Consider the following 24313-nt stretch of genomic DNA (forward strand, 5'->3'; position numbering starts at 1 on the left):
TATATAGCTCCATTCTTGCATTTTATTCCTCTATTGTGTAAATCATTTTTCGTTGGGAAGGGCTCGTAAGCAAGCGTTTCACGGTCAAGTCTACACCCCTTGTATTTGGCACATAAAATGTTATTTGATTTCCTCACCGTGTTTTAAGAGATCATCACCTCGTTTTAATGACACTGACAGGCACGATGTCCTTTTAAGCCGTTTAATACACTCCATATGTCCATAACCCCAGCAGCCCTCTAATTCCATATCCAATAAATGTCCGTCCATCCGTCCGTCCGTCTGTCAGTCAGTCTGTCTTAAGGAGCGCTTAGCGAGCCAGAGGAGATCAATATAGTAACAGTCTCCGCCCCCCAGCCCACCCCTGCATTAGAGCAGCTCTGTCTGTTAAAGTGTGTTAGGTCAGGACCTGACCCCACTTATGACCCCCGTGGCCCACCGACCTGTTCTGTGCCCCCCACCCCTCCCCTTCCCTCCTACAGGCTAAATAGGGTTTATAACGATCTGGCCCTAGACCTCACCACTAATGATGAGTCCCCCCGACACACACGCTTACAGCAATAACCTGCTTAGGATGTGGTGTGTGTGAAATAAATCATATACAAGTCATATACAGTACATCACCTAACTGTCTGTTGTCTACCAGGCTGTCTACACTGCGGGTCAACCTGATTACACCAGCCATTCTTGCAGGATCACTGCTCTCAGTTAGAGAAAATCCATACATATGTCTCCAGTCAGATCCAAGATGGATGCCTCTCTGGTATCCACAATGCATTGCAGTGACGCCACTACTGCACAATGCGGCTGCGTAATGGTTCTTCCAGAGGAGGTGGAGGAGGCGTAATGGTGGCACATAATTTGAGCACCCACAGGGGAGAGAGAAGCCTGTTTGTGGTGAAACCACTCAACACATTATCGGTGGAGAATCAAAGCGCTCCCCTGTAAAGCTCTACCGTCAGTGCACCGCTTGAAACTCCACGGACGGTAGCCACCACAGAGGAAAGCAGAGCAGGACTGGACGAAAAGAGGTCCGATGTTTTGAGATTGTAAAGTTTAGATGGATTATCAAACCGCCAGGAGGCAAACCTCACCGTTTGTCATGAACTAGGACCCCCATAGAGGTTTTCCTGGTGAGGAAAACACTCCAGGCCCTAGACAACAAGAAATAAGGCCAATCATACCACTAGGTAATTATTCCAATCGTTAACCTGCCAACCATTGCTCCACTAGGGTTAACCCTCTTGGGGGAGATTTTAACTATCCTACCTTGGTAAGGGTCACAACAATACTTTTCATGAGTCTTGCAGTCATTTGTCAGGGATTGTGTTGCTTCCTTTCAACACAATGCTGGAGGTCACAGAGAGTAGAGGTCATGGGAGCTAGTTTGGACAGATGTGCTTTGACCCCATTATTCATGTTTCACCACAATCTGGTGATCAGTGTGCATAAATGGCAGCATCCACCCACACTGTCACATACGCACGCACACACACAATCTTATAAGCCTACTGAGAGACAATCCCTCTTTGTTTCTCTGTCCTGTTCCGTTGCCTCCTCCTGCTTAGGAATGCACAACTGCTAGTCCTCTACTGCGCCAAAACAACACTGTGGTGTGTGTGTTTAGATATTGAGACTGTGTGTATGAGAATAAAATATGAATTGTTTATTTTGGGATAGAACTGTAAACCAGAGAAGAAACCAAATTGGGTCCACAGATAAATGATACGTCATTCTCTCCGTATTCACAAAGTACTGTATCAACACATTCTTTCTCATCATGACCTAAACTACTATTGTACATTCATTAGCCCTGAGGGGAGACAATTGAATGGCATTTTGGAGAGTTTGTTTCCTATCTTCCACCAGTTTAAAGGCCACATTTCTGTTCGTGGGACAGATGAGAAAGAGGCAATCCTTGACATTAACAAAAATGTACTCAAACATACTGTATTTAACAATATTTGAGTATTACTTGTGGTAACATTGCATATAAAATGCAGTTATATTACGTACTTTGGATATGGGTTTTGACATGCACATCTACGGACGGATATAGTGTCTTAGGTTAGGGAGGTTAATAATATCATGATGATAATGTGATCAGTGACACCTCATATCTCAGAAACTCATGAACAAGGAAGGATGTGGTGATTGGTATGGAATTGAGCCTCATACTTTTTGTAAAAACAAAAACATGCCTCCTCTTCCATTTTTTAAAATGTCATTCTTCCACTTTAATTTTCCTCAAACACCACTTTGCTCATCTCCTCTCATCTTTTCTCTTCTCTTCTGTTCTCATCTCTTCTCTTCTGTTCTCATCTCTTTCCCATTTCTCTTCTGTTCTCATCTCTTATCCCATTATTTTCTCATCTCTTCTCCCATTCTCTTCGATTCTTATCTCTTTTCCCCTTCTCTTCTGTTCTCATCTCTCCTCTTCTGTTCTCATCTCATCTCTTCTGTTCTCATCTCTCCTCTTCTGTTCTCATCTCTCCTCTTCTGTTCTCATCTAATCTCTTCTGTTCTCATCTCTTCTGTTCTCATCTCTTCTCCCCTTCTCATCTGTTCTCATCTCTTCTCTTCCGTTCTCATCTCTTCTATTCCGTTCTCATCTCTTCTGTTCTCATTTCTTTTTTTCTCTCTTCCTCTTCCTTTTAATTCCACTCTCCTCTCTCTCTCCTCTGTCTCTCCTCTCGCTCTCTCCTCTCTCTCAGGTGCGTCATCGGTGATCAGTAATGATGACGACTCGGCTTCTCCTCTCCACCACGTGTCCAATGGCAGTAACACTCCGTCCTCCTCTGAGATGGGCCTAGACGCAGTCATCATCGGCATGACCAAGATCCCCGTTATCGAGAACCCTCAGTACTTCCGCAGCAACAGCATGCTCAAATCAGACACCTGTGAGTACAATAAGACCATGGCTTACACACACACGTGTGTATACACTCACAAGACACACATACAAATGGCTTTCATTAACACCAGTTCCTTTTAATGGGAAACAAGATATAGCCTACTAGACTGTAGCAAAGAAGAATAGCCTGCAGACTAGGAGATCTCAAAGGATCTGAGTGCTGACGTCACCATGAATCTGTTGCACCGACACATAGACGCCATCTAAGAACCCACACCAGAATGTACGTATGTGTGGGTTGCCTTAGCAACACTCTCTCCGCTGCTATGGAAATGGCACTGGAGCTGCTGATAAAATGTGTTGAGTGGGACAGACAGTGTGTGTGTGTGTGTGTGTCAATCACACTTGTTAGCTGTGTAGTTGGATCTATCTAATCCATCAAATTAGAGGTCATGCTTCTTAAAGAGGACACAAGTTCCTGAGCAGATGATGTACGGAGGCATCTACAATAGGACTGTGTCTCTGTGTAGGTCTGTGTTATACACAGTGTGTGTCTCCACTGTCTTTACCTGTCTGGGCCAATGCTGAGAGAGCTGTGGTCTGACTTGTGTCCTCAGCAAATCCCCAAAAGAGATTTATGAGCCTCAGAAAAACATAAAATGTCAGTCACTACTGTACAGCTGTGTGTGTGTCTGTGTGTTTGTGGTGTGTCTGTGTGTGTAAATGTCGTATTCAGTTTGATGAAAAAGAGAGAAACGATGTAGGTAAGGTATTATGTCAGGAGAGTGGGTGTGACTCTAATATCTTAGAAACAGATCAATAGCCTCCATTAATTTGTGCACTCCATCAGAGTGGACAAAACTCATTAAGAACAAGAGATACACACACACACACGCACGCACGCACGCGCGCACGCACACACACACACACACACACACACACACACACACACACACACACACACACACACACACACACACACACACACACACACACACACACACACTGCATTCGGAAAGTATTCAGACCCCTTGACTTTTTCCACATTTTGTTACAGCCTTATTCTAAAATTGATTAAATAGTTTTTTCCCCCTCATCAATCTACACACAATACCCCATAATGGCAAAGCAAAAATAGGGTTTTAGACCCTTTACTCAGTACTTTCTTGAAGCACCTTTGGCAGCGATTACAGCCTCGAGTCTTCTTGGGTATGACGCTACAAGCTTGGCACAACTGTATTTGGGGAGTTCCTCCCATTCTTCTCTGCAGATCCTCTCAAGCTCTGTCAGGTTGGATGGGGAGCGTTGCTGCACAGCTATTTCCAGGTCTCTCCAGAGGTGTTCGATCGGGTTCAAGTCCAGTCTCTGGCTGGTCCACTCAAGAACATTCAGAGACTTGTCCCAAAGCCACTCCTGTGTTGTCTTGGCTGTGTGCTTAGAGTCATTGTCATGTCGGAAGGTGAACCTTCACCCCAGGTCCTGAGCTCAATGGAGCAGGTTTTCATCAAGGATCTCTTTGTACTTTGCACCGTTCATCTTTCCCTAGAACCTAACTAGTCTCGCAGTCCCTGCCACTGAAAAACATCCCCACAGCATGATGCTGCCACAGCCGAGCTTCACCGTAGGGATGGTGCCAGGTTTCCTCCAGATGTGACGCTTGGCATTCAGGCCAAAGAGTTCGATCATGGTTTCATCAGACCAGAGAATCTTGTTTCTTATGGTCTGAGAGTCCTCCAAGCGGGCTGTCATGTGCCTTTTACTGAGGAGTGGCTTCCGTCTGGCCACTCTACCATAAAGACCTGATTGGTGGAGTGCTGCAGAGATGGTTGTCCTTCTGGAAGGTTCTCCCATCTTCACAGAGGAACTATAGAGCTCTGTCAGAGTGACCTTTGGGTTCTTGGTCACCTCCCTGACCAAGGCCCTTCTCCCCCGATTTCTCAGTTTGGCCGGGCAGCCTGCTCTGGGAAGAGTTTTGGTGGTTCCAAACCTCTTCCATTTAAGAATGATGGAGGCCACTGTGTTCTTGGGGACCTTCAATGCTGAACATTTTTTTTGCTACCCATCCCCAGATCTGTGCCTCGACACAATCCTGTCTCGGAGCTCTACGGACAATTCCTTCGACCTCATGGCTTGGTTTTTGCTGTGACATGCACTGTCAACTGTGGGACCTTGTATAGACAGTTGTGTGCCTTTCCAAATCATGTCCAATCAATTGAATTCACCACAGGTGGACTCCAATTAAGTTGTAGAAACACCTCAAGGATGATCAATGGAAACAGGATGCACCTGAGCTTAATTTCGTGGCTCATAGCAAAGGGTCTGAATACTTATGTTGATAAGGTATTTTCATTTTTTTTTTATACATTTGCAAACATTTCTAAAAACCTGTTTCCAATTTGTCATAATGGGGTATTGTGTGTAGACCTCTGAGGAAAACATTTATTTAATCCATTTTAATCTCCATCCTGGTCTCTGGGTTTAGAAGGCTTATTAGCATTGTACTGGAAATTGTGATTTACAAATGTATTTTCATCAAGTTGTTTACTCTTCTCCTGTGGTATGTCTCCCATTCACCAATGACATCAGAAAACAGTGACTAAAGTCTAAAGCCAACCCCTACACCACCGTCCCGAAGTGAGGCTTTGGAAAAGCCACAACTAATTAGCAAAAACTCTAAGGAGAATGATAGACAGGGGAAGGGGTGTGGTTTTGTCTCTTCTTGACATATATTCACTTTTGGTCAATATTTTCTTAACTCTTCTTGAACTGCACTGTTGGTTAAGGGCTTGTAAGTAAGCATTTCACCGTAAGGTCTACACTTGTTGTATTCGGCACGTGACAAATAAAGTTTGATTTGAACTTACTGAGAATGATACGTGTAGTAAATGTGTGGCGTTTGGTTGTGGAAATGTACATTTACTGTACATGAATTGGCAGGAATGGTTGAGTTGTATGGTTGTAATGACTGTAATGATGGAAATAGTTGAGTTGTGAGTAGAACGTGTTTGAGTAACAGAGCTATATGATAGATATTAATATGTGTGCATAAAGAAGAGAGTTAGTAAGCAGTGGTAGTGAGTTGTGGCTTTTTTGGGTAGATGTTTAGGGAACTGTGGGTACTTACATAATTCCCTGAGCTGTGGTTATGACAGGTGTGATGTCATCATTAACACACACAAGCTCACCCGTACACACGCACACACACAGGCACATGCACACACACGAACACACACAAACAAAGCTGTGCTCAGGTCTTGAGTCTGTACATTCTGGCCTAATGGCCTACGCTCTCTCTCTACCTATCTCTTTTATATTGGGATATGGTTCTCAGTAAGTTAGTGCAGCTCGATACAGCTTCAAAGTCTAGCCCTCTGCAATGCAATAGACTGAGTGGTGAGCTTTCCTTCAAATGCATTTCTTAATCAGATCAGAAATAAATCTTGACGTTTTGTGTCCTGTTTCTCTCTGAAGACGGTAACCTGCTGATGAATATGTTTTGGTGTTCTCCACTGTCCTTGTGCTATAGAGAGTTAAGTGGGTGCAGCTCTGGGAAAATCCCGCTACTGTATCAACACCAGCCAGATTTCAGCGTTTGTTCAGTCAAAAATCGCAATTTCAAATAGATGTTCAAACATCTATTTCTGACGATTCCCACATGATAGCTATTATGCTGAGAAACGGAGCTGACATGATGTTACTATAATCACAATAAAAAGACGCAATGCACAACTAATTGTGCAACTTTTACTTTTGAAAACAGTGATCAGACAATACAGCTCATCACGATCAATATCAAGACAACAAAATAGTAGATAGATAATTCGGTACAACCAATGACGGCTCCCAGTCCCCTAATCCAACCATATATCATCATCTCTTCTCATCTCAGATATATACTGATTACGGCATTCATATTCAGAAGTCACACTGATATATGTAATAACTAGGTTCTCTTTGTGTTGCAGTTGTCCAGCACATCAAGAGACACAACATAGTGCTGAAGAGGGAGTTGGGAGAGGGGGCATTTGGGAAGGTTTTCCTGGCTGAGTGCTATAACCTGTCTCCTGAGCTCGAAAAGATCCTGGTAGCCGTCAAGGTAACGCTGCTCTTTCCAGTCTATCACAACCCACTGTAGGCTAAATCTTTTGGCCAATTTCCAAATGGACCCCCAAACCCTACCCCCTAGATACTCCTGTAGGAAAATTGGCCAATGGCCTGCTTCCATCAAGAATTCCAGCATTCAAAGTATGTGGTGAAATTAGATCTTATAGGAGAGTTTTAATTAAAAAAACATGGCATGGGAGAGAACCCCCTCCTCATGACTTCCTGTCTTTCCTTCCTGTGTCCCACCGCATTCTAAGTGTGAAGTGGGGCTTGAGTGGCAGGGCAGTATGTCCTGTATCTACTAGAAACCTGCCATTGAAGGTGATAGATGTGACTTTTCACTTTCCGAGTTGCCGCTTCTACGGTCTAACATAGTCATATCCACTAATGGTAGTGGTTTTACATGCAAACATTGGACAGGCATGCACAAGCATGCAGCCATATAGGCTAAGCTTCCATGTTTATGGTCAAACTCACAAGGGAGTCATCGATCACGATACGGAACAGTAGTAACAATAGCTAAGGCGTTGGCAGTCATGCAAGGATGCTAGCAGTCACACAGGCGATTTAATTCTCCAACGTCCCGGCAGTCATACAGCGTCATAGGTAACTCGCATTCAGGAGTGACTTTCCTGAAATCTTTGTAGCTAATTAGGCACTTTTACTCCTCTGGACAACCCAGCCGCGAGAAAGTAACAATGCCAAATCAATGTTTAGTGGTCAATCTTCTAGTTGTGAATGAACTTCAGAATTTGTCTAAGCACTTTAATGTTCTCATAGTGGCGTGGGTCTGGGTTGTTAAGAGAAAGAAGGTACCATGTTAGTTCTGAGGCTTTTAGGAAACTCATCCACTTCCAGTTCTGTTCTGATCAAATTGATGAGTTCTGTTTCCTGAAATCTAATTGGTTGAAGATGGGGGTGGAGGAATCTCTTTTTCTGCCATCTCAGCGTTCTAGCTGGGGGTCAGAACAGAGGGTCATCCTTTGGCTTCCTTAGCTCTCTCCTGTTCCTATTACATTTCCTGAAACACTCTCTCTCGCCTCTGCACTTAAATCGCTATGACAGATTTCATGATTTACGATCACTAATGCAAAGATCAGAACACGAAAACCAACCACACTACTTCTGTAAATAACACTGAACTTACTATACAGAAGTATACAACATCTCTGCTTGGTCATTACCAACAAGATACAATTGTGGGCTATGGTTAAGTTCCTATAACTCACTTTTACTTTAAGAGTTACTTATGTCTGTACTTGGTGGATTTGAGCCAAAAACATCTTGTGGCAGAATATTCCCAGTAAGTAGTCTCCGTGCACAGTGTGCAAAATGTTTAAGTATGATGTTTTCGGTGTCTAACAAACTACATTTTGAGTAAAAATTGGATAGTAACCTGTGTGTGTTTGTGTGTTCAGACCCTGAAAGAGGCTAGTGAGAATGCAAGGAAGGACTTCCACCGGGAGGCCGAGTTGCTGACCAACCTGCAGCACCAGCACATTGTCACGTTCTACGGTGTGTGTGTGGAGAGCGACCCCCTCATCATGGTTTTTGAGTATATGAAGCACGGGGACCTCAACAAGTTCCTCAGGTAAACCATTCTGTGGGCACGTTCATATTAAGGCCCGATTCAGACTTAGACAATTTATTCCTTTCCTATAGACTCCTTTCCTACACACTCCTTTCCTACACACTTCTCAGTAGGTGGTATTCAGACTTGCCTTAAGCAGGTGTGTAAGGCAAGTCTGGTTCCCTTGCACTCACTGAATATACTTAATTAAACTGCTGAAAACCCTCCCACTTGCTGGACAACATATTTTCTCCTGGAGTTTTAATTCAATTGGGTTTTCAGTACATTTATCTTAAGGCATCCCTTTAAATAAGATGTATCCTTAATTAGAATTTTATCGACAGACTCACAAAAATACATAAAGAGAACTGGTTCAGAATACAGGGATCAATGAAAAAAAGCCATCTAAATATATGCATACTCGTCTCAATTTCAGCACCAACTGGTAGATTTTAAATTACTCTGATCTTGTAGATTATTTAGGCACATTTTGGGGACAGGAAAGAATGTATGACATTTTCTTTTGAAGTATTCATGCACAATATATATTGATGAATCCAAAATACAGTGGCTTGATTCATCTTGAAGGTTGTCATATTCAAGTTGAATCCATGAAATATTTGAAGGTAGAAAAAAGTGTACAATAGGTGTTGAACAATAGTCCTAGAAATCTACCCTAATCATGGAACTGTATGGCAACGATTCAGTCATCGTGAACCATGTGCCAGGCTCCAGGTTTAACCTGCTAGGTGTGGTTTGAGTTCCATAATGATTCAAATAGGCTACATGTCCCAAATTATTGCACAACGTTAGCCTAATAGAATCCACTAATGCTAGCAATCCTCAGGAACAACTACATGGACATGACAGAGGAAAGAAAGGTCAACTTAATTGAATGATGCAAAAGGAAACTAAATTGACCATTACAAATGTTTTTGGGTATTACTGATGGTGGCCTCCAATAGTGGCTAATATTTAACATGATACAAATTGTAAAATAAAATGGAGAAAAGCCCAGGCATATAATTAAAACATTATAAACTGCATACATCAATTTGGCAGGCTTGGCCCTAAAGAAGTCTATAGCTTGGGTCTCCAAATTTCATCCACACAGATTATGAGGGCATGCAATACAAATTCTGAATAACGGTACAGCTATTTATACCCTACTTAACTGTGGAAAATGGGCCGCAATACATGTCATTTTGATATGATTTTCAGTTTGCTTCCATATAACTGGTTTCACATTCGTCTTCTGGGATCATAAGGAAAAATAATCTAAAACAATTTGCTATGTGTATTTTCAATCCCCTTCTCCAAACGGATGACTAATTTACCTAGCTCTCATCAATAGTTCTTATCAATTTATAAATGACAGAGCATGGAGAATGCTTTAATTTATATTATAAAAAAGTAAGTAGCTTTTTCCATTTGGAACCGGGAAGTTCACTAGACCTTATTCATGGATTCCTCTTGCATAAAGGTGGTGGAATTATGAGGGAATTAAGTCAAAGTCAGAATACGGCGTATCTGTATACACACCTCCACCACGGATTCATTTCTTTGATCTCCAACCCCAACGAATAGCGGGTTAATGGCATACTATTCTAATGCTTAAGTTAAAGGTCCGAATACGTGTAAGTGCAGAAAATAGAATGACGTTCCATTTCCGCGAGTTTAAAGATGCACTATGCAGAAATCGCACCGTCATTTCCTGGTTGATAAAATTCGAACAGTTCGTCTCTTTTCAGTTTATAGTGTAGAGAATCATTGTACCATCTAAACTGCTGTGAAATATATTTTACGTAACCAAAAATATGGTATTTTTAGCTGTTTGAAGCTGGTGTACCAAACCTAAAGTACAAGATGGAAAAAAATAAACTTAAGAACGGGAAGCATAGAAATAACACACATAGAACAGATATACCGCTTCTTAGACCTGCTTTCAATGAGAATGACAGATCTGTAACTCACATTTCTATGTAAATGTGGCCGAGTCGCCCAAAAAGTTAGATATTGCAGCTTTAACTCGGGTCGGAATCCCCCCACCCACCACCACTGCATAAAATCCCACTAAATCTCTATTGACTGATGTTAGTCATGATCTATTTCAATGAAGGCATTACAGGAAGTGAGTTAAAACTCCCAATGCAAGAAGTAAAACATTTATAAATAAAGTTGAAAATGAATGTCACCTTTCAGGTTGTGATTCGGAATTTCAATGGAATTCCTCTCATTCCGTAGGGCTCACGGTCCCGACTCCGTGATGATGGGTGACGGTCCGACCAATAGGCCCGTGGTGTTGACCCAGTCCCAGATGCTGCACATCGCCCAGCAGATTGCTGCAGGCATGGTCTACCTGGCCTCCCAGCACTTTGTCCACCGAGACCTGGCCACACGTAACTGTCTGGTGGGAGAGAACCTGCTGGTGAAGATCGGTGACTTCGGCATGTCCCGAGATGTGTACAGCACGGACTACTACAGGGTAAGTGTATGTGTCGCCCTCTTTTTTCTTGGCTCCCTACTACTTCCCTTTGCATGGGCCTCTCTCTCTCCCTGCATGGGCATGAATCAATCAGTAGGCCCTGGGCCTGGTATGTTTAAAAATTTGTTCTTAACTGACTTGCCTAGTTAAATAATGGTTAAATAAATAAAAAATTTAAAAATCTAGAAGATTAAAGCTGCATAGAGCAGTGTTTCTCAACGTTCTATGTTCCACTGGACCAGCAGGCTATATAGTCTGCCTACGTCTCAGAACTGATTCAATAACAAATAGTATTGGTACCAGCTAACTAACCAACCAAGTATTTAACTAACTGATTGATTGGTCGGTCAGCGGCAACATTCTTTATGGACTGTCCCGAACGGGAGGTTGAGAAACACTGCAGAGGCCTTATAAGTAGATGTCAGTGTATAGATGTAACAGACCCTGTCTCTTCCACACATTCTCCACCTGCTTCCCTGCCTCCCCCTCTCTTTGATTTCACTATTAGTGTGTGTGACAACATACAACTGCTATCCACCTCCCCATATACACACCCACACATACACACCCTCTCAGTAAAGTTAACCACTGGAGGAGTTGCCATAGCAACGGGCAAAGGCAGCACAGAGCATAAGTTATATCAGACAGTCCCTATGAAAAAAGTAATTAAATAACTTATATTAGTATGCAGCTCCACTACTACAAAGAGAGAGAGAGAGCAAGAGCGAGAGAGAGATAAGGGGGAGGGTTGGGGCAAGTGAAATAAATCAACACAAATAAAGATGCAAGAGGAGGGGTATGGGAGAAAACAGAAGAGAAGGAGGGCTTCAGAGTGGAGAGAAGGGACTGAGTGTGGAGAGAAAGACATGAGAAAAGAGAGAGGAGCCAATGATAGAGATATGCAGAGAAAGAGACTGAAAGCTGCTTTCCCCCAACAGTTGGGTGAAAGAATGATGAACAAGGATGTAATAGGAGGGATCAAAAGGTAGACCAGCCCAAGTTGCTTCCTGTCTAGAGATTATGCCTGACAGTGGCTGCATCTGAAATGGTATCCTATTCACTATAGTGCCCAGTGATGTCACATTGCACCCTCCCAGGGCTTTGATGGACAGCTGCGAAAGCCAACCAACCAACCAACCCACCCACCCATCAACCCAAGAGCAGCCTCTTTTATAATTTCTCTTTAATCCACATGAATACACAAACCTGTATGCTCTTTAATTACAGACCGACAGACAGGGCTTCATTGCACCCACTCCTGGGTATAAAAAACACAGTAATTCCCAGTAGAATTACCATCTCCATAGAAACACAGGGCAATTCAGTTCAGTCTACTGGAACAAGGAGGAGGAGTAGTCTCCTAGTGAAGCCCCTCCCATGCAGCCAGTCTAAAGCATCCCAAAAGCTCTCTTTCAAACCCGCCTGGTTGCCATGGATACCGCAGCCTCTAAACTCTAAATTCACAATTCCTTGTTTTCTTCTTCTTTGAGGTTTTCTGGCACAGACAAGCAGTGGGTTAGTTATAAATATTCATTAATAATTCTGAGAGCAATAAGATCTCATGGTCTGACTTCAATATTCAACATATTTCTGTCAAGACTCGGCGGTTAAGTTTAGGCATTAATTCCAACTGATTAAGGTAAGGGTTAAGGTTTGGGATAGGGTTCAAATGGAAGGGAAAAAACGAGTGCCTAGCACGGGGATTGAACCCACGATCCTCGGAGCTGTAGCTCAGATTGAACTCGCAGTCCTCGTAGCCATAGCTCGCATTTTAAGCCCTTCCTCTATCCCCATCCACAACGCCCTAGCAAGCCGAGAGCCTACTAGATGATATTGTTAATAGGCGCTCATGTTGCCCCTAAGAATACTGAAGTGGATCTGCCTCGACCCGGCTGGAGAGAGAGCTCTATTGAGCTCTAAAAACCATTGGGCCCTCTGAACAGGCTAGTAAAACTGCTTCTCTTAATATTTGATGAACTCAGGATGTTAAGAACAATTAATCAGGGGCTTTTCTACCTCACAAAGTAACACACAAATGCACAAAACACACACATGCACACACAGAGAAACACAAACAAGCACACACACACACACAATCAAACATGTGCATACACACAGAGCCATATACACAAGCAAGCACATACAAACACAAGCAACAAGCATACACACTAACACAAAAAGTGGAGACACTAAGATCAGGAAAGCAGCATTAATATTTCAAACTAAACCACACTAACTAAATGAGACACTCACTGGATGTTGGCCTCAACCCCACTTGACCGTGAATTTATCGCAACAAACATACACACACAGTATCTCTCCTTGGAAACTCAAGTGGGGTTTTAGTTATGTGAAAACACTTAAAGTGAGTTATGTGTTGAGGAGGAGGAAAGAGCCTTTGAGAAGGCGGACTAGAGCTAGATTGGTTTTCACAGAAAAACACACACCGGTGATGACTATCTCTTGGCTTTAATGGACTAGTAAAGTAAAGGAAAAGACCATTCAGGGCTGAGTGGGCGACAGACAGCAGTGGCCAGTCACAACTTCCTGTCTTGCGCAGTGTCTGGGATGGTAAGGGTCAGGGACATATTTCAGACATGTATTTTATTGCATGGGTTATTGTTAGATGATTGCTTGTTTGTCACATTACCTATGTACCTTGCTGCAGCAAGGCATTTTGAAAAACTGAGCATAACCTTTTAGTGCTCATAACTATATTTGTCTGTGTGTTAGACACAACAGTTGGAAAAACAATGTACCCTATTATTTTACCATTTGCAGTTTTGAATAACTGCGTTTCTTTTATGTTTCTTTTATTTGCACTTTATTTTAGAGTACTGTTTCAACCAGGGTTGGAACCAAAATGATTTTCCAATAATTTTGTTCTGAACAGAACCATTCTATTTTTGTTGTTCCGTTCTACTGTTCCGACCAGAAAAATACAATATTGAACTGATTCAAACCCCCAAAATGTAACGGTTTATGTCATTCCTTTCTAAATCTCTGAGATATGTATTTTTCTTTATTTAGCTCAACATTAAATTACTTCACCAATCAGTGAGGATAGAGCAGCTTAAGCTTGCTATGTAGTGGGCAAGCTATAGTTGTTTAGTCTACATGCATTGGACAGACAAGTGTAGGGCACGAGATGTGACTGACATTTTGTGTGTGGGAAGAGCGAGAGAGCGTGGAGGAGAAGGCTTGGCTTGAAGCACTGGGCATCTTGTTATGACATGCATTATCTGAATTAGTCCCACAGAATTATACCTATGGAGGAGCGGCTTCTATATAGGATCTTCCGAGAGTTGTCTTAACTGTGGACCCAAGCTTGTGTGTGCAGAGCGGCACCAGAATTCAAATAAAAAACATATCTCGTCCAGTGTGAAAAGTGATAAATATAGTATCCTTAACTAGCATTGAAAAAGTGAATCCATTCTTCTCTAATTAAAAATCGCACTCCCTAATTGCTGAATCCTGCTTGTAACGTCAATAGGGTACAGTAGCCTGTTTCGTGGGGGGAGGGGCAGGTAGCCTGGACACACGCTGGCAAGGGCTTTGCATAGGCACTTTGTTGCGTTTTATTGTGGGACTGGAAAAAATGCCCGGAATGTAAAAGAACGTTATTAACCAGTTCCCATGCTTTTAAAAATAACGGTCACTTTTGTTCACATTTCTTATTCTGTTCCTCAAAATGTTGTTCTTTTACGATTTTTGGTTCTGAACCAGTTCCAACCCCTGGTTTCAACTGGCATTTATTGACCTAATTTGTGATTGAAAAGTATGGGATTGAGATACCAATGGGTTGGGGTTAGAGTTGCATTCTTACCTCAACGAATGCAACACAACTGGTGACTAGCTACCAAAGGATGCATAGTTGCGCTTGATTTAATAAATTGCAAAGAAATAAAAAGTAATTTGAAGGTCATTTATGTTTTATGACCATTTTACCAAGTAGTTTCACTGAAAATATATTGTCATTTCTGTACCGTTCAAATAAAGCGTCCAGGCTGACTGTGTTTGTGTTAATGTAGGTGGGGGGTCACACCATGCTGCCCATCCGCTGGATGCCTCCAGAGAGCATCATGTACAGGAAGTTCACCACGGAGAGTGACGTGTGGAGTCTGGGCGTGGTCCTCTGGGAGATCTTCACCTACGGCAAACAGCCCTGGTACCAGCTCTCCAACAACGAGGTCAGTCTCACCTCTAAGCTAACCGCAACCCTAACCCCAACTCTGACTATACTCTACCTCCATCGTAGCCTGGGTGCCAGTCTGTTTCTGTTCTCTTGCCGCCACCTTACAACAGTTCCATGAGGAAGTGGCAAGAAAGCAGAACAGACTAGCATCCAGGCTACCGCTAACTGGAGTCTACCCTCACAGTCATTCCTTTGGCAAAGCTTTCCAACAGAATGGCCAATTATATTTTACAGTACTTTTAACATCCAACCTTGACCCTATCCTGGTTGTGACTGGATGGAGTACAGCTACGACCGGAAGTGACTTTTCTTAGCAGGTTAGGACAACATTTTAGCTAACCCTAACTCTTTTCGTAACCTGCTACGCTAATTCTTCTAACCTGCTACGTAAATTCTCCTAACCTGCAACAAAAAAACACTGTAGGGTCGTAGCTGTGTTCCACCTAGTCAGAACCCCCTAACCCCATCTCTGGTTACTTCCCTAAAAAAGCCTGTAACCCCCTAACCCCAAAGCCAAATTGACCCCTAGCCTTAGCTTATACCCCCAAGGCACGTGTATAGATCTGAAAGGCTTCCATCTGGTCTATCAGATACAGTGGGGCAAAAAAAGTATTTAGTCAGCCACCAATTGTGCAAGTTCTCCCACTTAAAAATATGAGAGAGGCCTGTAATTTTCATCATAGGTACACTTCAACTATGACAGGCAAAATTAGAAGAAAAAAATCCAGAAAATCACATTGTGGGATTTTTAATGAATTTATTTGCCAATTATGGTGGAAAATAAGTATTTGGTCACCTACAAACAAGCAAGATTTCTGGCTCTCACAGACCTGTAACTTCTTTAAGAGGCTCCTCTGTCCTCCACTTGTTACCTGTATTAATGGCACCTGTTTGAACTTGTTATCAGTATAAAAGACACCTGTCCACAACCTCAAACAGTCACACTCCAAACTCCACTATGGCCAAGACCAAAGAGCTGTCAAAGGACACCAGAAACAAAATTGTAGACCTGCACCAGGCTGGGAAGACGAAATCTGCAATAGGTAAGCAGCTTGGTTTGAAGAAATCAACTGTGGGAGCAATTATTAGGAAATGGAAGACATACAAGACCACTGATCATCTCCCTCGATCTGGGGCTCCACGCAAGATCTCACCCCGTGGGGTCAAAATGATCACAAGAACGGTGAGCAAAAATCCCAGAACCACACGGGGGGACCTAGTGAATGACCTGTAGAGAGCTGGGACCAAAGTAACAAAGCCTACCATCAGTAACACACTACGCCGCCAGGGACTCAAATCCTGCAGTGCCAGACGTGTCCACCTGCTTAAGCCAGTACATGTCCAGGCCCGTCTGAAGTTTGCTTGAGAGCATTTGGATGATCCAGAAGAAGATTGGGAGAGTGTCATTAGGTCAGATGAAACAAAAATATAACTTTTTGGTAAAAACTCAACTCGTCGTGTTTGGAGGACAAAGAATGCTGAGTTGCATGCAAAGAACACCATACCTACTGTGAAGCATGGGGGTGGAAACATCATGCTTTGGGGCTGTTTTTCTGCAAAGGGACCAGGACGACTGATCCGTGTAAAGGAAAGAATGAATGGGGCCATGTATCGTGAGATTTTGAGTGAAAAGCTCCTTCCATCAGCAAGGGCATTGAAGATGAAACGTGGCTGGGTCTTTCAGCATGACAATGATCCCAAACACACCGCCCGGGCAACGAAGGAGTGGCTTCGTAAGAAGCATTTCAAGGTCCTTGAGTGGCCTAGCCAGTCTCCAGATTTCAACCTCATAGAAAATCTTTGGAGGGAGTTGAAAGTCCATGTTGCCCAGCAACAGCCCCAAAACATCACTGCTCTCGAGGAGATCTGCATGGAGGAATGAGCCAAAATACCAGCAGTGTGTGAAGACTTACAGAAAACGTTTGACCTCTATCATTGCAACAAAGGGTATATAACAAAGTATTGAGATAAACTTTTATTATTGACCAAATACTTATTTTCCACCATAATTTGCAAATAAATTCATTAAAAATCCTACAATGTGATTTTCTGGATTTCTTTTCCTAGTTTTGTCTGTCATAGTTGAAGTGTGCCTATGATGAAAATTACAGGCCTCTCTCATCTTTTTAAGTGGGAGAACTTGCACAATTGGTGGCTGACTAAATACTTTTTTGCCCCACTGTATATCCATAAAGCTTGTATATCAGATACTTACTGATCTATACTGAACAAAAATATAAACGCAACACGTAAAGTGTTGGTCCCATGTTTCATGAGCTGAAATAAAAGATCCCAGAAATGTTCCATACACACAAAAAGCTTATTTCTCACAAATGTTGTGTACAAATTTGTTCACATCACTGTTAGAGTGCATTTCTCATTTGCCAAGATAATCCATCCACCCGACAGGTGTCGCATATCAAGAAGATGATTAAACGGCATGATCATTACGCAGGTGCACCTTGTGCTGGGGACAATAAAATGCCACTCTAAAATGTGCAGTTTTGTCACACAAAACAATGCCACAGATGTCTCAAGTTTTGAGGGAGCATGCAATTGGAATGTGGACTGCAAGAAATGTCCACCAGAGCTGTTGCCAGAGAATGTAATGTTAATTTCTCTACCATAAGCCGCCTCTAACGTCGTTTAAGAGAATTGGGCAGTATGTCCAACCGGCCTCAGAACTGCAGACCACGTGTAGTCACGGCAGCCCGGGTTCTTCACCTGCAGGATCATCTGAGACCAGCCACTCAGACAGCTGAGGAAACTGTGGTTTTGCACAACCAAAGATTTTCTGCACAAACTGTCAGATACCGTCTCAGGGAAGTTCATCTGCGTGCTCGTTGTCCTCACCAGGGTCTTAACTTGACTGCAGTTTGTCTTTGTAACCGACTTCAGGGGGCAAATGCTCACCTTCGATGTCCACTGGCATGCTGGAGAAGTATGCTCTTCACGGATGAATCCCGGTTTCAACTGTACTGAGCAGATGGAGGCGTGTGGGCGAGCGGTTTGCTAATGTTAACATTGTGAACAGAGTGCCCCATGGTGGCGGTGGGGTTATGGTATGGGCAGGCATAAGCTACGGACAATGAACACAATTGCATTTTATCAATGGCAATTATCGTGACGAGATCCTGAGGCCCATTGTTGTGCCATTCATCCGCTGCCATCACCTCATGTTTCAGCATGATAATGCACGCCACATGTCGCAAGGATCTGTACACAATTCCTGGAAGCAGAAAATGTCAAAGTTATTCCATGGCGTGCAAACTCACCAGACACGTCACCCATTGAGCATGTTTGGGATGCTCTGGATCGATGTGTACGGCAGCTTGTTCCAGTTCCCGCCAATATCAAGCAGCTTCGCACAGCCATTGAAGAGGAGTGGGACAACATTCCCCAGCCTGATCAACTCTATGCAAAGGAGATAAATGGTGGTCACAGCAGATACTGACTGGTTTTCTGATCCACGCCCCTACCTTTTGTTTTAAGGTGTCTGTGATCAACAGATGCATATCTGTATTCCCAGTCATAGATTAGGGCCTAATTAATTAATTCAATTTACTGATTTCCTTATATGAACTGTAACTCAGTAAAATCTAATAAATTGTTGCATTTATATTTTTGTTCAGTGTACATAAAGTGATCCTAACCTTGTGTCTCCCCCACACCCACAGGTGATTGAGTGTATTACACAGGGGCGTGTCCTGCAGCGGCCTCGCACCTGTCCCAAAGAGGTGTACGACCTGATGCTGGGGTGCTGGCAGAGGGAACCCCACATGAGACACCACATCAAGGATATCCACAGCTTACTGCTCAACCTAGCCAAGGCCTCTCCTGTCTACCTGGACATCCTTGGCTGAGAGAGAGAGAGTGTGTGTGTGTGCGCATGGTTGAGTGTGTGTTTGAAGCTACGATCAAACTCTTTAAGGCAATCAGAAGATTCCCCAACTATTCCCTTGTGCCCTACCCTACCCTCCCCCCTTCCCTCTCTCTCATACTTTCTTCCTACTTCTACTCTGTCATGCATCTCTTTACCCACCATCTATTTTCTTCCTACTCAAGAGACATTAAGAATGGTTTGCAGTGGGAAGGCTTCTCCCATTTCTTCAAAGGCTTTTTAACGGCGCCTAAATGGTCTACTGTAAATGGCTAAGAGGGCTGTACTATAGTATATACGAGCAGGCAGTGGGAGGTGCCATTTGGTCCAATTGGTTTCTGGAAACTCCATCCTTCTGTAAATAAAACCCCTGGAGTCCAGAAGAGGTGCCTCCACTGCAGATGGGTGATTTTGTCTCTGTACATACTGGACATACAGCTACCAGACCCCAGCGATGTCCTGAAAAGACTTGAGATGCATTGCACCATCTGAGGAGACATAGAAGCAACCAGACTATTATTTCCCCTCATGTCAACAAGGCATGACATAAGACATTTCCCCTCATGCTGACAAACAACAACAAATGAAATGCTATAACTAAGTGGTATTCAAAGTCAGGGCAACAAATGGGGGTTGGGGGGACCAAAAAATTAAGAGCACAGATTATTGTATGGGACAATATAAGATCATTTGAAAAACATTTTATTCAGTATATTTATTTATTTGTTTCTTTTCATTTTGGTAAGATATGAAAATGCAATGAATTTAATGTTAATTGTGAATGTAAAAATTCTATGATTTTAAGGTTGTGTCATAAAATTTTGGGTGGGGTTGTGAGAAATTCTTGGGGGAAAAAATGGGATCCTCATAAATTCTGATGAAAAAATGGGGTCCCCACTAAAAATGTTCTAACTGAGAAAAAGAGTTTGGGCGGGGTCTGTGTGAGATGGTCCTTTCATTGTTAGTGGTGAGGATCTCTGTTTAGGCGTGGTTGGGTCAACTGTGGTAGAATCATGACACACACACACACACACATCTCCACCCCCTACTACATAAACACTCAAAAGGCTTCTGAAGGAAATTTAATTGTGCATGTTTTATTATTTTAGTCCTGGCCACAGTGCTTTAGCCACGCAGCCCCAGCCCTTGTCAGTAATGGTGTAATGTATATTTCATTAAGGAGCTCATGTTGGCCATTAGCACAGTCTCCCCTCAGACATGTAAGACATTGTTTTATGGGAGGGAAAGGAGATGAGGAAGTGGGGAGAAGGAGAGAGAGACAGCGAGATAGAGAAGAGTGAAGCGGGAGAGCACGAGGCCTGAATGTCTGCAGGGAAATAGAGAGATAACATCCATCATAGTGCGGTCTGGACGGTTTTAGAACCCACAGCTCTTTACTTCACACACCTCGCATTTCTATGGGCTCCTCAACCCCCCCCCCCCCCCCCCCCCCCACACACACACACACAGCATTTTATTGGTTTGGTCATATGCTCATTGCTATTTGTTTTGTTTTATTTATCATTTTTGATATCTACTGTATGTTCACCATGCCCATTTTGTATTTCTTGTAAATTCTTTGGTCTGAATCGAGGTCTGAATCAAATTCAAAGTGAGTGATTAAATTGATTATGCTGACAGTATTGAGTGTGTATGTGTATCCATAATAGTGCACTACTTTTGACCAGGGCCCATATTGGGCTTTAGTCAAAAGTAGTGCACTATATAGGGAATAGGGTGTTATTTTAGACATAAACAGCCACATACAGTCTGAGTCCTTACACACAGTCACTGTTGAATTTTCCTGCCTGCCACATGATACACACAGTAGGTCCAATAAATATCATCCATTCCACAAAGACAATGGATGTCCTTTTGTACCAGAGCAAATGGAACAATGCTATACAGGTATTCAACATTGGTCATACAATGATGTTGTGCATTACAAAGCAGCATTGTGTGCATGGGCCTTCGGTGTGGGTGTAGTTGGCAGTGAGAGAACTGCCAGTGTGAGAAAGAGCACTGTGTGAATACGAATGTGCCATCGAACTAAGGGACCACTCTTAATGCTCTGTGTGGATTTATCCTACATGAACTGGCTAAAGTGGGACATGGTAATGGTTGCTAATGAGGGAAGAAGCTATCAGAGGACTGCAATGGAAGACATTTCTATGGAACTCTCTTCCATCACAATGGACCCAGTCTGAGTCTACTGTACATCCTAGTCCAGTTACTGTTACTAATGGAGCCTTCCCAGAATCCTCTCTGTTGTAGGGTCCACTTACCGATATGCTCTAGGCATCGATACGCAGTGGTATCGATCTCTTTGGTCAGAAATTGACATCTCAAAAGGAACTGACAATCACAACCTTCAACAAGTGACCTGTTGCATAGTTACAAACCACATCTAGTTACAAATTTCCTTTAGTTACAACCTCATCCATGCTGTGTACGTGATAGTCCTAAACAATGGTCTTTAGCTGTGATATACCGTCTTACTTTTCTTAAATACAAGAGGACAAAATGAACAAAACTGTATAAATGTTAAAACCCCCTCAGACTGTCACTCTTTACATTGGAATCTTATTTGTCTGACAAGGACAAGAGAGATGGACAGTTGCCATTGGCCACATAACAATGTCTTCTGTTTCACGGATATACAGTATTTTGCTTGCAAACAAACCTATACAGCCCCATATATCCCTATACAACCCTTTACATCCCTATCCAACCCTTTACATCCCTATCCAACCCTATACATTCCTATCCAACCCCACACATCCCTATCCAACCCCACACATCCCTATCCAACCCTATACATTCCTATCCAACCCCACACATCCCTATCCAACCCCACACATCCCTATCCAACCCTTTACATCCCTTTCCAAAACCACACATCCCTATCCAACCCCACACATCCCTATCAAACCCTTTACATCCCTTTCCAACCCCACACATCCCTATCCAACCCCACACATCCCTATCCAACCCTATACATTCCTATCCAACCCCACACATCCCTATCCAACCCCACACATCCCTATCCAACCCTTTACATCCCTTTCCAAAACCACACATCCCTATCCAACCCCACACATCCCTATCCAACCCTTTACATCCCTTTCCAACCCCACACATCCCTATCCAACCCCACACATCCCTATCCAACCCTATACATTCCTATCCAACCCCACACATCCCTATCCAACCCCACACATCCCTATCCAACCCTATACATTCCTATCCAACCCCACACATCCCTATCCAACCCTTTACATCCCTATCCAACCCCACACATCCCTATCAAACCCCACACATCCCTATCCAACCCCACACATCCCTATCCAACCCTTTCCAACCCCACACATCCCTATCCAACCCCATACAGCCCTATCCAACCCCATACATCCCTATCCAACCCCACACATCCCTATCCAACCCCATACATCCCTATCCAACCCCACACATCCCTATCCAACCCCATACATCCCTTTCCAACCCCACACATCCCTATCCAACCCCACACATCCCTATCCAACCCCACACATCCCTATCCAACCCCACACATCCCTATCCAACCCCACACATCCCTATCCAACCCCATACAGCCCTATCCAACCCCATACATCCCTATTACAACCCCATTACATCCCTATCCAACCCCATTACATCCCTATCCAATCCCATTACATCCCTATCCAACCCCATACATCCCTATTACAACCCCATTAATCCCTATTACAACCCCATTACATCCCTATCCAACCCCATACATCCCTATCCAACCCCATACATCCCTATCCAACCACATACATCCCTATACAACCCCATACAACCCTATTACAACCCCATTACATCCCTATCCAACCCCATTACATCCCTATCCAATCCCATTACATCCCTATCCAACCCCATACATCCCTATCCAACCCCATACATCCCTATTACAACCCCATTACATCCCTATCCAACCCCATTACATCCCTATCCAACCCCATACATCCCTATCCAACCACATACATCCCTATACAACCCCATACAACCCTATTACAACCCCATACATCCCTATACAACCCTCCTCCAATGGAACTGAAAACTGTGACTCAGCATTATCCTCTCTGAAATGTATCTTCACTGTCCCTTTCTTTCTTCATGTGTCCTCTCCCAGCTGTTACACTGTCCAACTGTGACCTCCCTGATGGGTCAGTGAGAGGAGTGTGTGTGTGTGTGTGTGTAGGCTTGGAGCAGAGCAGAACAAAATGTGCTGTATACAACCCATCTGGTTCTGATGGCTTTAGCCTCAGTGCTGTGGCAGGTGTTCCATAACGTGTGTAATAATAATGTGATCAGCTTCTCTCAATGAAACGGACAACTCTGTTGTGACACGGTGTCATTAATTAAAGTGTTATGTCTTACCTCATCCTGAGCAGATCTTATGTCTGGTGTCTCTGTGTGAATGAGGGAGTGTTAGCGCAATGAGTGTGTGTTGGGAGTGTTTGAGTACAGTAGCCTATAGAACACTTTAAAAGAGCTAGAACATAGAAACAAATGGCCTTTACTAGGCCTACACATTGCTTTACAAATCAGTTCTAATGTCACAAAGGGTGATATAACAGTTCCTTACATCTAGAGCTTTGCCAAATGTGGCATAATCTTTTGTGACATCTGCTTACAAATCATTTGTGAAGCATGTATATATGTTTGATAAAGGACTAATGAAGGCTTCAACTTTAGTTAGTTTATTAGTGTGTTCAGCCTCTAGATCCTATGCTCTCATGCACAGCCAACCCAATTATAGTTATCACAATGGGGTCTGACCATATGTGGATGAAGTTTCGAGAGTTTTTTAATCCCTCACGCAATTAAGATATTAATATAAGTACCTCTATCTTCTTATTCCACTGAACAAAACCTTTGTCGAAAATTAAATGAGAAACGTATAAAGAGTAAAATCATCCCCTGTATCGGTGTGCATGCTGCGTGCGTGCAAGGACAAGAGTGAAGGATAGTAGAATTCTCTTTGGTGTGTATAAAATAGAATCTCTGGACTCTGCACTCATAAAAATACTTTTAATCAGTGCACAGAGTAGTGAGGCAGAGAGAGGCCATAAACACAAATCAATGTCACAGACACAGAGGAAAAGCCAACAAGCTCTCACAGTCTCACTTCAAATTTAGACGTTCAACATGAAATCTTATTAAAAATCTGTTCATATACACCC

At 43.1% G+C, this 24313-nt stretch overlaps 1 protein-coding gene across 1 annotated transcript in view; it reads left to right on the top strand.

Moving 5' to 3' along the window:
- ntrk2a (neurotrophic tyrosine kinase, receptor, type 2a) overlaps positions 1-20731 on the top strand; it is a 57914-nt gene extending 37183 nt beyond the window's left edge. Inside the window, exons 13-18 of the mRNA XM_021605433.3 lie at positions 2715-2900; positions 6820-6950; positions 8377-8549; positions 10773-11019; positions 15045-15203; positions 18886-20731. Coding sequence (XP_021461108.1) covers positions 2715-2900; positions 6820-6950; positions 8377-8549; positions 10773-11019; positions 15045-15203; positions 18886-19071 — 1082 coding nt within the window. The 3' untranslated portion in view covers positions 19072-20731. The remainder of the gene's footprint in view (positions 1-2714; positions 2901-6819; positions 6951-8376; positions 8550-10772; positions 11020-15044; positions 15204-18885) is intronic.
- The last annotated feature ends 3582 nt before the right edge of the window (positions 20732-24313 follow it).

Source organism: Oncorhynchus mykiss, chromosome 6, assembly GCF_057628025.1.
Source record: "Oncorhynchus mykiss isolate SJ-2025 chromosome 6, ASM5762802v1, whole genome shotgun sequence".
Taxonomy (NCBI): Eukaryota; Metazoa; Chordata; class Actinopteri; order Salmoniformes; family Salmonidae; genus Oncorhynchus; species Oncorhynchus mykiss.